The sequence below is a fragment of the Chionomys nivalis genome, chromosome 5 (assembly GCF_950005125.1).
Source record: "Chionomys nivalis chromosome 5, mChiNiv1.1, whole genome shotgun sequence".
Classification (NCBI taxonomy): Eukaryota; Metazoa; Chordata; class Mammalia; order Rodentia; family Cricetidae; genus Chionomys; species Chionomys nivalis.
In genome coordinates, this window is record NC_080090.1 from 69,166,758 (window position 1) to 69,180,445 (window position 13,688).

A 13,688-nucleotide genomic window follows, 5' to 3' on the forward strand; every position below is an offset into this window, starting at 1 on the left:
AAGACTTAGCATCTTGGTGAGCACCTCTCTCTACTGCAGCATCTACAACCCAACATCAAACATTATGTGGATATGTATAACATACTCAACACAGAGAGACAGGAAGCCTTCAGCTCAACTTCAACCAACCAGGAGCATGTCCACCACTGTGCACAAATGTCTGCCTTTGCACATTTACTGACCCAACAGAAGTGTTGTGGGCTGAATGCCAGGTCTGCTGGTCTTCATATTAGGTACCCAATGGCTCAGTGACAAGAAGCTTTCAGATAACTGAGGGAAGTGTTTTGGGAACCACATTCTATCCGGGCAGCTTTCTGCGGATCATGTGTTAAATGGCCCTGACCTCCTCCAACATAGACAGAGGATCCAGCACTCTGAGACCACATTACCTGGACTTCATCCCCAGTGATCATCTCCCACGAGCCATAGTGACCCTTCTCCTGCCGGAAGAACTGCACGGCTTCTAAAAAGGCTTGGGCTTCAAATGTCGTCTGCTTCATATAATCTAAAAGAAAGAAAGGGGGCTTTTAATAAAGAGAAAGGAGGCTTTGCATTTTTCTGTGGTTCTTCAAGTAAAAGGAAGTAGCATTTTCTGTATAACATTTCTATTATAAGTCACAAAACTATGAGAACACAGGAAACTAAGCAAGTAGTTCGTTAGGGGTCCATTTGTGTGTGTATATATATATATGTGTGTGTATATGCACCATATATATATGCACCATATATATGTATATATGTATCACTGTTTACTCGCCATCCACGCCAATAATTCCATCACTTACTTAGCGAAGCGCTCAGAACCACCATTACCTTCCCCTACCTCTCTCTCTCTCCTCCTCCCTCACCTCAAATGCTTTCCCCAGGCACCCAGTGAGTGCCACCATTAAACAAGCCTACCACACGAACAATCCATTAGTGGTACATCTGAACCCAAGCTAAAGTCCAATTTCTCTATGAGCTGACATCAACCCTTTCTGTCAAAAGCATGTCTATATAGAATGCTAATTTATGCAAATTAAAATGATAATTAATGACACATAGCACAGTACTATTTATTTAAGCACATCACCTATTTCATTGAGAACTGACAGAAATCCCAGAGGAGAGCATTGTTATCGCCTCCTTTGACGGAAGAGGCTGACAAGGCACAGAAAGCTGAATTAACTGCCGGAGGTCACACAGGCAGCGAGTGGAGAATCCGGGTAGATTTACCCTGCTTCCAATCATCACATTACACGTCCTAACTTGATGAGCTTGTCCCTCAAAAAGATATGGCTTTTCTTTCTTTTTTTCTTTTCTTTTGCTTTCTTTCTTTCTGAGACAGGGTTTCTCTGTGTAGCCCTGGTTATTCTGGAACTTGCTCTGTAGACCAGGCTGGCCTAGAACTCACAAAGATCCACCTGCCTCTGCCTCCCAATGCCTCTGCCTCCCGAGTGCTGGGATTAAAGGCATGCACCACCACCGCCAAGCAAATACTACATTTTAATGGTGTTATGTCTTAGAAATAATATCTCACCAGAAAGGAATGACTGACCAGTGGCAGGATTGAAAGTATGGAGCTGGGACTTAATAACCTTCTGGAAATTCCTTAAGCCACACTATGTGTCCTCCTTCCCAGCACCTAAAACTAGCTTGTGGTTTGTGGTTTGGTTTTGATATTTTTGCTTTTTGTTTGTTTGTTTTGTTTTTCTTAGGATTTGATGAAGTACTCACTCTATAGTCCAGGCATACTTGGAACTCACAATCCTGTCCCAGACTCCTGGGTGCTAGTATTACAAGCATGTGTCACCACACCAGCTAAAACCAGATCTTGGAGGAGGAAATGGTAACAGAATTGTAGAGATTTTGATGTGGGAAATGAACTTTAAAAACAATCATAAACCAGCAAGATGGCTCAGAGGATAAAGGTGTTTGCCACTGTGGTAGTTTGAAAGAAAACGGCCTCCAAAAGGCCTGGCCCTATTAGGAGGTGTGGCCTTGTTGGAGCCGTTAAGGCCTTGCTAGAGGAAGTGTGTCACTGTGGAGGCAGGCTTTGAGGTCTCAAATATACCCAAACCACGTCCAGGGTCTCAGGACCACTTCCTCTTGCCTGTGAGTCAAGATATAAGAACTCTCAGCTCCCTCTCCAGCACCGTGTGTGCCTGCAAGCTGCCACACTCCCAGCTGCCATGTCCCACCATGATGATAATGGACTAAACCTCTGAACTGTAAGTGAGCCACCACAATTTAATGTTTTTCCTTTCTAAGAGTTGCCGTGGTCATGGTGTCTCTTCACAGCAATGGACACCCTAACTAAGAAAGCCACCAAGCTTGATGACCTGAGTTCAATCCCTGAGATGCACTTGGTAAAGGAAAGAACCAACTCCTACAAGTTAGCTTCTGACCCTTGTCATGGCACACATACATACATACAATCAATCATTCCATCAATAAATGTAATTAAAATTAAAAATAGTCTAAACAGGCACTTTTGGGATTGCAACTTAATGGTAGAGTTCACTTAGCAGGCATTGGTTGATTGGTTGGGTTTTTTTGTTTGTTTGTTTTGTTTTTTGTTTTTTTTTTTCCGAGACAGGATTTCTCTGTGGGTTTGGAGCCTATCCTGGAACTAGTTCTGTAGACCAGGCTGGTCTCGAACTCACAGAGATCCGCCTGCCTCTGCCTCCCGAGTGCTGGGATTAAAGGTGTGCGCCACCACTGCCTGGCACAGGCATTGATTCTAAATCTGATAAACTTTACGCCCATCACACACACACACCCTTAATCAAATCACTCCTAGAATGGGGAAGCAGAGGGAGGTTAAAGGGCAAGCTTCCACTACAAAAATGGCACACAGCTCTCTTGCTAGAAACCACAGTCTATATATAATCTATCATCGTCAAGTATTGGTGCTATTAGAATGAAGGCAGCTGGCTCACTGCAGATGGGTGGCATCAGAGTTCTAGATCAGCAGAATTACTCAGTCATAAATGGTTGTTACAGGGACTGGGCATAACTTAAGACAATCAGTCTGCCCTGGCAGGTAGCAACCGAGTGTGGATTACCTTCCTTTGAGATTGGTTTACTAGATTATAAAGCACTAGGCACTTAAAAGAAGAAATACAGCTCAGGGCACAATGTCTACAAGAGTTATGGAGTCTTCATAGTCAGGGTACCATGAAGCCTAGGAGGCTTCGAAATCATGGACAAGGAACCAACATCTCTTAACATCAACACAGAGTTTTGCTCAAAGGGGAAAACTGAAAAAGTGGCCTGCCCCACAAATCAAGTTTTCAAATTGAAGTATCTTCTTTCTTGTTATTTTTCTTGGCTTGGCAACTCATTCAGTGTTTAACCTCAGAGGATTAGAAAATGAACATTAAGGTCGTCCAATACAATTGCCAATGCCAGCGGTGGTGCTCTCCCCACAGAGGGATGTGACCGGGGGCCCAGCACACTGGGAAGGACTGGATGGAGCGAGATGGAAACTGTAATTATCATGTGGAGACTCAAGATGACTCATGGGCTCTTATTTTTAACAGCTGTTTTCATTTTCAACCTAAGGAACCAAAGAGATGGGGAGAAAAGTGACTCTGTATTTAGATCAGGGGAGAATGGCCAAGAAACAGAGGTTTGGATCCCTCAGTGACAAGCAATCTGACTTCTCTTACTTCTTCCCAGGCTGACTTCGGTAACTGCAAGAGGTAGTTTATAACCTGTCCGGCCTTCTATGTCTACACCAAAACAAACTGACATGCATTCTGAAGAGAATACTGCTAAAGGTTTTTGGGGGGGAAATGGAAGAAAATAGGATTTGGAGACAATGATATTAGCTTTAGAAAAAAAAAAGCCAAAGAAGGAATGTCAGAAAGCGAGCATGCAATGGTCTGGGAATGGCACACCTTATCCTTAGAGGAGAAAGGGATAAGGGACAAAATGGTTACAAAAGAATCCACAGTTGGTCAACAGTGGAATCCAGGAAATAGAGAGCTGTCATCATTAGGACAAATAAAATTTTAACTTTTCTCTTTCTGTAGTCTTTCTGTAGATCTATGTTGCCATTTGTCGTTAGATTTTCAACTTATAAGCAAATTAAACAAATTAATTTATGAAGAACTTAGAGGGGAAATCTGCCACAGAGTAAGTTTCTCTGTGAGTGTCTATTCTGTTCAAAAATCAAAACTCAAAAGGCAATCGCTACTTCACTAAGCAAACAGCTGTGCAGCGCAGTTGTAAAATGACCTTCGTCTCTCTCTCTCTCTCTCTGGTTGTTTCAAGAGGCAGAGCTGAAGTCAGTACAGGTGTTTGAGAGAAAGCAGATTCCCAAATTACTCGATCAGAGTCCTGTTCTCAAGGGAACACATTGCAGCTGCGCAGCTGCCCTCCCTCCCTCCAGCCAATGAGGGAGCCGGGAGTTTAGCACCGCACCGTGGCCTCCAGCGTCAGTGGTTTGGGCTCTTCCGTGAAGCTTTCCCTCTGCAGGAAAGCAAGTAGGCCAGAATTCCCTTTTCCCACGTGCTGTAAGACTATACAAGGGGCCACATGTACCAGGGAGAGCAACTTAGGCATTTCTTAAAGCCTGATGAAGAAATTGACGGGGCGGTACTTCCCTAGCTGAAGGTCACACAGCTGGTCAGAGTATTAGTCAGGAACCGAAATCCTGCGTGGCCTTGGCATTCACACTTGAATCACAGACTTTGCGAGTCAGGAGTGATCTGACCAGGAGCTTTAGCTCAGTGCCGAGAACCTTCGGAATGTCGGAACAGTGCTCTCTTGGCCTTGGCTCAAACAGCTCTAGTGACAGAAAGCTCACAGTTTAATGAAATGATTCTTTCTGCTTCTGAACTGCTCAATTATTCTAAAATTTAGATTTTCCCCTTCTTTGGAGCCATTACGTTTCCGTGCAGCCCCACCGCCACACCACACACACAACCCAATTTCCCTCTTACAGAGTAAATTAATTGTCATTTCTCCTTTTCCATATGGTGGGGTTAAAATCCCAGGCATCCACTGAGAGGGCTGATTTTCCTTCAGCCACTCTTTAAAGAATTTACCCTTTGGATCTCTTTAATCTAACCTTTTTTTCTGCTTGGTGATCCACTCTTAATTCCTCATCCTCTTGGCTCTAGAACTCAATACATGGGATAGTCTCCCGCGCCCTTTCTGGCTTCTTCTTTAACGCAGCTCCAGTGTCCGGGTGACTCATGCCTTTTTTGAAATCCAATAAAATCCGTAAATGTTTTTCATATGAAACGCTTGTCAGCCTAAGCATCTCCTAACTTGCACTTCTGCTTTTTGACTTTAGGACAGCCTTTAAAGCTTAGCCACGTTAAGCGACAACTTGCTGTGATCAGCCCACTTATCAAACCATTGAAAAATCGCAGTTCTGCCCTATACCCCCTTTCATCCAAGAACCAGAAAATTTGCTAGAGTTGCCCTCTTTGTTTCTATCCAGTTCCCTGGGGGGGAAAAGTTTCCTAAAGTCAGGGGCACAGACAAACCCTGGGAAACTGTAAGCATTTTCGGAGACATGTGGGAGACACATTGTAGCCATTCATTCCACACTCAGTATCCCCCAGGACCAAGAAGTGTCTAGGAAGTCCAGCTCTTTTGGTCTCTACTGAGGCCCTCATCCACGCAGCTGCATGGAAAACTCATATTTGAGAGAGATGATTAAGAATTTTGCAAGGGAAACTGTGCTTTCCTAGGCCTCCTGGGGACAGTTATTCCGGGGGCCAGCCAGAGAGACATCATTTTTGTTTTTTTCCACTTGTACAGATTTATAACATGCCTGAGTGAATCGAAAGCCCACAGCTCCCAGGCCTGTGGAGTCGCTGTACACTGTAACTCTGGCTGCTGTTCCAGAGCTGGGCTTGGAAGTTGCCCAGTTCTTCTATCTGAAGGATAACCTACACCAAGCCCTGTTAACTGATCTGCCTAGCGATTTGGGCAAGTTATGTAACAGTGTTACTCCCCAGGGCTGCTGCGGTTCTGCCTACCACAGACACTTCTAAACTGTCCTCAGGGCCAGCTCATAGTGCCCTCCTCGGCCAGCTCCAGGGAGGATGTTTGTCCTGGTGTTTTCTCTAGAACAAGGAATGTAGCGGAGATGACCAAGTTCTATTGAGTCACTGCGGTGGATTAGAAACCATTTAATAAAATCTCCACATTACAAAAGGTTAGGAACCGAGTTTCAGGGTTAGAGCATGGATAAGTCACTCACCTCAAGATACTTTACCAATACTTCATGATTTAATGCCTCAAAACCACTTTGAGGTAATTCTGGATTCTCATACTATTATGCAACACATATTCTATATAATAATATTATATTTATATATATAAATAATAAAGACCCTTGAATATTTCTTACCCAGTTTCCATCCCCCAAGAAACATTTTTGATTATCATAACATGAAACTGATGTGGATGAAACTCAAATTTCTCATTCAGATTTCACTAATGTTACATGTATTTCAACCCCCCTCGTGTGTGCGTATGTGTGTGTATGCATGTGCACGCATGATAGTTTAATGTTTGAAATTATTTTCAAGGAGCATTTCATTGCAAAGTTTAGAAGCATAAAATTCAGGGTTTTGATTATATGGCTGAGGTATCTACCCTAAACTCTTCACTTTACAACTGATCTAATCAAGGTCTAAATAGGCCATTAACTTATATTACTAAAATTAAAGCAAAATAAATACAAATTTCCTAATTCGCTAGAATTAATAATGGCTGGAGTCCACTTTAATGGAAACTATTTATATATGACTAGCCTAAATAAACACCTATTATTACGTTATAGGGGCTAACCCCAGGTACCAAGAAGAAAACTGCTAAATTACCAGGCATCCCTGAAATACACCTTAGAAGACTATTAGACTAAAATATAAGTCTATTACTCACATCAAGTGTGTGCTAGTCAATGGGCATGGACCTATTAGGCGTAGAAGATGAACATGTCAGGAATATATGTACATACCTCTGAAATCCAGTGTCAGCTGCCCTAGGTAAGAATACAAAAGCCTAAGAACTCCCTCGGAGGAGATGGGGCCCTTCTCAACAAATGCAAAAAAATAAGTCTAATTGAAGAACAATTGTTTTGAGAAAACTTTTAACCACACAGAAGAAAACCACATAGATGAGCCATGACCAGTCATCTCATGAATTCTTAACTTGCCGATAAAACCTAAAAGACTACCAACAGAGAAAAGGAAACGGTGGCCTTTAGAATAAGTGAAGGCAGCCTGGCCTCATTTCCTTCAGATAAGATTAATCAGATTGACAGATTAGAAGACCGTTGGAAGACGTCCTACGTCTAGATCTTAGCAAGGCACTTACCAACGGCTTCCATGATTTTGATTGGTGCACCAAAGAAGTTCAGGTTGGCTAATAATGCAAATGGACCCAACAAAACTAGTTAAAATAAATGACGGGTGCTTGTTAAAGAGCTGAGGTTATTGACGTCATAGAGGGGAATCTGTAGGGTACCTTAATGTACGGTCACCTCCTTGGGAATGTACACATCTATCTATATAATCTTATTTACCTATTGACACACTGCAAACTGGGGTAGGCCCTGAGGATTTAAAGACAAAAATGGAGAAAGTTTTTGACTCCAAGGTCTCCAACGTTTGCTAGTTACAGAATCTGAATCTAAAATAAAATATAATGTGGACTAATGAATTTAGAACTTGCTCCATAAACATGACCATAAAATTATATGGCATGTGCCCCACACATTGCAGGTTCACAGCAAAAGACTGGTAAGTAGATTCTTTCTGTGAAATTCTAATCTTTAATTTCTTTCATATGTGTTATGTATATGAATAGTCGTATATAGACGACATTTGAACATCCCACAAGCGGATGAAATCTTATCCTCAGGTGCACACTATTCTGCCACTTAAAGTAAGTCATTTGTAAAGCACAAAACTTGAAGGCTGCCCCCAAGTCCGGGTTTCTGTGTTTCTGTGAGGTCAGTGTGAGCTGAGTGTGAGATCTAACCAGTCACCCACAAAGCGAGGGAGGCTGGGCTCCAGCCCTGGGGGTTACAGCAAAGTCATCGGTCGATTCTGAGATTTGCTCTTCCAAGCTTATCATTCTAGACTATCTCTCTTGAGAGAGCACCCAAAAATAGGTTGCAAATGTTTTTAAATAAAGGAAAAAAAGGCAGAGTATTTCTGAATTTGATTGAATTTGAAAAAGAATGCAGAATCTCACACAGCCTTGGAGAGAGAAATAGAGAAGGAAGTAATCCTGGCTACCGTAAAGATTTGCTGTAAGAACTTTGGGATGGAGAGATGGCTCAGAGGTTAAGAGCACTGGCTGCCCTTCCGGAGGACACAGGTTCTGAGTTCAATTCCCAGCAGCCACATGGCAGCTCACAACTGTACCTACATATCCAGGGTATCTGGCATCCTCACATAAACATACATGCAGGCAAAACACCAATGCACATAAAATAAAGAGAAATTACTAAAAAATAAGAACTCTGGCCTTGTTCCATGTAGATTCAGATCCTCGAGTCAGGACGGCAATAATACATAGTGACCGACTCTAATCCAACTAAGGAATGACTTTCTAACATCTAAACTGATCTTAAGTGAACCAGGTTCCAGTAGAATGTCAAAAGTTCTCCAACAGGGAAATGCTCTGTCATGGCTGAGTTACTTTGTAGAAGACCCGCTTGGATCCCTTTAGTAAGTCCTCTGAAGTCTCCCTATCATAGCAATTATCATTTTATAGCTAGTATGATCATGTCGGATATGTCTCTGTTATCCAGTAAGCTCTGGGAAGATAAGGGCTGCTGTTTGTATTAATCTCAGCTTCCTCAATCCCCAGTGCACATGATTAATCAAATGATCAAAGAAAGAGGAAGGAGAGAACAGAGGGATTAAGACGGTTGAGGGAGTATTAGATTAAATCTCCTGCAAGTTTCCTTCTAATCTGAGATTTCATGGTTACAGACAAAACCCTAGAGATGCCAATAATGAGACTGTCTTAACGAGCCCCCCCCACCTGCGCTTAATGCTGTAAAGAGCCACAAAAGGGATAGAGCTCTACCCCAGCACCTCCCAGATGTCAGTAAGCATCAATGTGTCCAAGATGACTTGTCCAATAGATTGCTGAACATCCTACTCCCACAGGTTCTGACTTGGTGGACCTGGGGTGGGGCCAAGAGTTTGCACATCAAATATGCATCTAGGTGAAGCTCACTCATGCTGCAGCTCAGCGACACTCTTAGAGAATCCTCCTGCTGCAGCATCGCAGTGTGTGTGATTCTCACACATCAGAAGGACCAATGGATAATAATTCCCAGTTGTGGTCCAGCAGGTCTGGGATTGAAGCCAGGGTAATTCTGTTGCCCTGGTGGTTTAAAGACACATATGGGGGACAGGAATGCACAGAAGACATAGGTATAGAAAATTCTGATGCTTGAATATTTAGGGTCTTGATTACCTTGTTCCCCTATCATCAGCATATTGGTGGAGGCTGCTCGTTCATTTCCCAGCTGCACATACCCGAAATAAGCACACAGAAACTATATTAATTGAAACACTGCTTGGCCAATCACTTAAGCATATTGCTAGCTGGCTCTTATATCTTAAATTAACCCATTTCTATTCTTTCATATTTTATCATGAGGCTTGTGGTGCGCAGGCGTTTTTCTCCTCCAGGGGAGGCTCCATGGCATCTCCCTGACTTTGTCTACTCTCTTTATAGATCTTTTCCAGCCTGGCTTTATTCTGTTAAGCCATTGGCTGAAAGCAGTTTATTAACCAATGGCAATAAAACATATTTACAGCATACAGAGGGGAAATCCCACATCAATCAGCAGATTAGGAAATGTCCTTTTTGTCAGATGTTCATCCACTTAATACAAACGAAAACTTATAGTTAACAAAGTAATATTTAAAAATGATACAAGGAGGAAGATTTATCTGAGAATATACAGGAAAACAGTAACTACTTGGGAAGGGTCAAAAGATACTGTTTGAAACCCATGACCATCTCTCCCCCTCTTTTCAGATGCAGCCACTGACTGGACACAAATCCTCGGATATAATCCATGTTAATTTCATTTTTTATTTCTGTGAGTGCAGTAGCTATGTGGCCACTATCCCGTATGTGACACACTTCTCTTCTCTAGGACAAATAATCTCAATACCCTTTGTTTTTACTTTATTTTTTCAAAGCCTTAAAAAATAAAAATGACCCACGTCCAGCCTCATCCAAATAAGGGTGCTGTCATTGGTTTCCTCTTTCTGAATTCCACAAAGTCTGCTGCTGTCTGAAGGTGAGAAGCATTGAAATGCTTTCCATGTCCGGGAGTTTATTTATCACACTATGTGACCTGACTACCTGGATGGCACGAGGCCAAGAAGATAATGACAGAATCAATGACTTTCTCTGGACAAACAAAGATGGCCCTGTGAGTAGGTTTGCGTCCCGAGGCACCAAGTTCAAAACTGGCACTCGAGGCTCTGATAACCACTCCCGCAGAGACTGCTGAAATGCCCTCAGGAGAAGGACGGCCCCAAACCTCAGCAAACCAAATGGCAGTGATCTCATTCTGTTTTGAAAAGGTGACTTTGAAAATGTTTTTCAGGCAGGTGTGGTTGATGCACACATCCAGGTTGCCTTTCTGCCCCAACCACAGAAACCGAGTCATTTGCTTCTCTGTGACATTGTGGAAAGTGATGTGTCTAAGTCCGTGCAGGCAAACCTTTACCACACAGCCTGGATGAAATGTCATGCATGCTTGTGTTTTTAAATAAACAGGGAAGATACCCTCCCGGCCACTGTCTGGTCTTTATTCTTATTAGAACTTTATCTGGTTCCTAGAAATGGCTACTTATGAACTTAGCTTAACATATTACGATAGCACAGGGGATGTCAAAGGGAGTCTTCCCGACTGATCCTATGGACAGCCCTCCCCTGTGAACCAAGAATACCAAAGTCTTAGCCACATCCGTGGGAGCACACTTTTCACAAGCAGAAGCAGGCAGTACAGGGACTGAACCAGGTTGACTCCAGAGAACGAATCGCTGGCCTGAATCGGCATCACTTCATCAAACCCTAGTCTGACATGCGACAGGGTCCAGCACAGTCTTACGGTGCTGTCTGGCGGTATTCCAAGCATCGTCATTACCAATGATGAATAGCTGCGTCTGCCTTGAACTTACCAAATTTTACAGTCTACAACATCTCATTTGATTCCCATAGCAACCTCATGAGGCAGGCAAGCCGGATGTAATCATTCTAGGTAAAAAAAAAAATGGGAAAATCCGAGAAGCAAAGAAATTTATATCACTGCCCAGGGTCATAGCAATAAATAACTCATTCTATCAGGCCATCAAGTGAGAATCAAAATAACAGGCAGACAAGGAATTTCTAGACTGATATAGACTCAATTCCAAAATGGACCTAACCTTACTGAAAACGTGTAACTATGGCCTGCCTTATCTAGGGTAATACATCTCACCTTCCTTATTTATGACTTTCTCTCAAAGACCTGAAAAACTCAATGGACCCTTACTCTCCTTTCCTTCTAAGAAAAATGAACGAGCAATAGCCCCTAGCGCCTGGAAACCTATCATCTGCCCTGCCTAGGAACCTGACAATTTGGGTTAATTTCATGGTGCCCTCCTTAGGTTTTGAGGGGCAGTAAACTCCGTAGGGCTTAAGTTCTTATGGACCAGGACATTTAAAAATAACGGGAACCCCAGCAATCATGAACCGATAAAAATAGAGTCTACATTCCCGACCCATGACGAGGAGCAGTTCATGTTTAATTTCTGGGTTAGCTGATCCCACACAGCATACCAATTTTCATAACTGCTTTAAGCCAAAAGACACTTGGCAAGCATTTTGCTATTGGGGTTTTTGAGGGCCTGGGACCCGGTATCAGTATGCATTGTCTCGCAAAGCAGCCACTTAGTACGACTTTACACTCGGGCTCAGCTGTATGATTTGTGAAAACTGGAGCGATGACAGTTGTTTTCAGGGAAGGGCACAGTTGTCTTTCTTGTTAAATAGCTGGCGGACAGCAAGTTTACAAGATAGAATTCCTGGCCGCAATGGGACGGCTAAAGGGAGAGTTCAGCTAGGGAGGCCGTGGAAAAGGAGTCTAGGATTGTCTGAACTGCAAAAGTTATAAAGTTATAGACCCGTCCCGATTTAGCGATGTAAAATGTACGTACAGTGGCTGGAAGGAGAAAAGTAAGAAACAAAAAGAGTTACGAGGAGTTTTATTCTGGATTTAACATCTATAAACTGTATTAACCATCCTTTTCGAAGATACATGTTGATTTTAAAAAACATTTAAAATATGCTAGGCACCCTCAGGAGGCTGAGGGCAGAAGGTTGCTGAGAACAGGAGGCCAGTGTGGGCTATGCAGTGACTCTAAGCCAGTCTGGGCTAGCTGGGGACCTGTCTCAAAAAAACCTGATGACAATGGTGGTGGTGATTATACATACATACATACATACAAACGTACGTACGTACGTACGTACGTACGTACAGATATACATTTACTTATCTGCATGACCATGAGCTGTCTTTATATCCCCAGTGCAGTCCCACGGCACTTTGCCCCTTAGATTCTAAAAGCGTGCCCATGAGCATATTCTAGCGTCTGTCATACTTATATGGTACCATGATTTTATAGTGCAGTAGTGACTGCCGCTTCTACCGTGGGGCTCGAGACAAGCTGCTTTGCTTCTGTGGGTCTAATTTCAAATGAGAGCCTGGCTAAGCCTCTAAAAGGCCAGTTAGTTTGTTATAAAATCTACAGTGATTTCCATGACTATATTCTTATTGGAGACAGAAAGGTCTAGACTCAAGACCACATGCCCCCTCTCTTTCCTCACCCTCTTGCCCACCCCCCAAACTCCTCTGTCTATGGGCTGTAGGAAGTCACCAGTATAGCCATAAGGATGCGTTCCATGACTGGTGTGCCTTTGCAATGCTTCCATTGGGCGGTTTGTGTACTCTCCACTCATGTTATTTCCCTCTCTGAGCTCATCAAATGGCAGTCTAATTAATTAACTGAACCCATAAAACAGTGAAAATATTTTGGTTTGCTACTTTATGCTCCATGCTGAGGTTAGAGCAAAACTGACACATATGGCATGAAATCATTGACTTAGTCACACGGGCTTGGTGCTTAAATGCCCCTTTTTCTTTTTCCTTTGCAAAATATAGACTGCCTGATAGAAGTCATTTAACACCCACCCAAACACTGAATTTTATAAAATTATATATACAGTTCTTCAGAAAAACTGTCATATATAGTTATATATAACTGTAAGGCTATTAAGACAGTCTACCTCACCAGAATTTCTCATTGATAAAATGCTATAGAACCAAATGCACTTTGTCCAAATCAAGACTATCAACTAGAGTATAGGTCAGTCTTTGATCATCCACGTTAACTTAGATTCCAAATCCTTAAAACTTTCTGCTTGGGTCTATGCTGGAGCTGTGTGTGTGTGTGTGTGGTATTTACATTTGAATGCTGCTGACTCTGTGTTCCAGGGACCCTATTTACTTTAAAACAAAGAGCAAATCTGCCCTATGGGAAGCCAGTATGTGTTTAGCGATTCTTCTTCATTCTTTGCTTAACCTGAGAGTTAGGTGGCATTTTAACAACGCTCATACAACTTGTTTCTTTTTCCCCCCTTTGCCCTTTCACTCC

At 42.6% G+C, this 13,688-nt stretch overlaps 1 protein-coding gene across 1 annotated transcript in view; it reads right to left on the minus strand.

Moving 5' to 3' along the window:
- Window positions 1-13,688, minus strand: part of Niban1 (niban apoptosis regulator 1) — a 148,008-nt gene that overhangs the window by 37,078 nt on the left and 97,242 nt on the right. Inside the window, exon 6 of the mRNA XM_057770625.1 lies at window positions 390-505. Within this exon, the coding sequence (XP_057626608.1) occupies window positions 390-505 (116 nt within the window). The remainder of the gene's footprint in view (window positions 1-389; window positions 506-13,688) is intronic.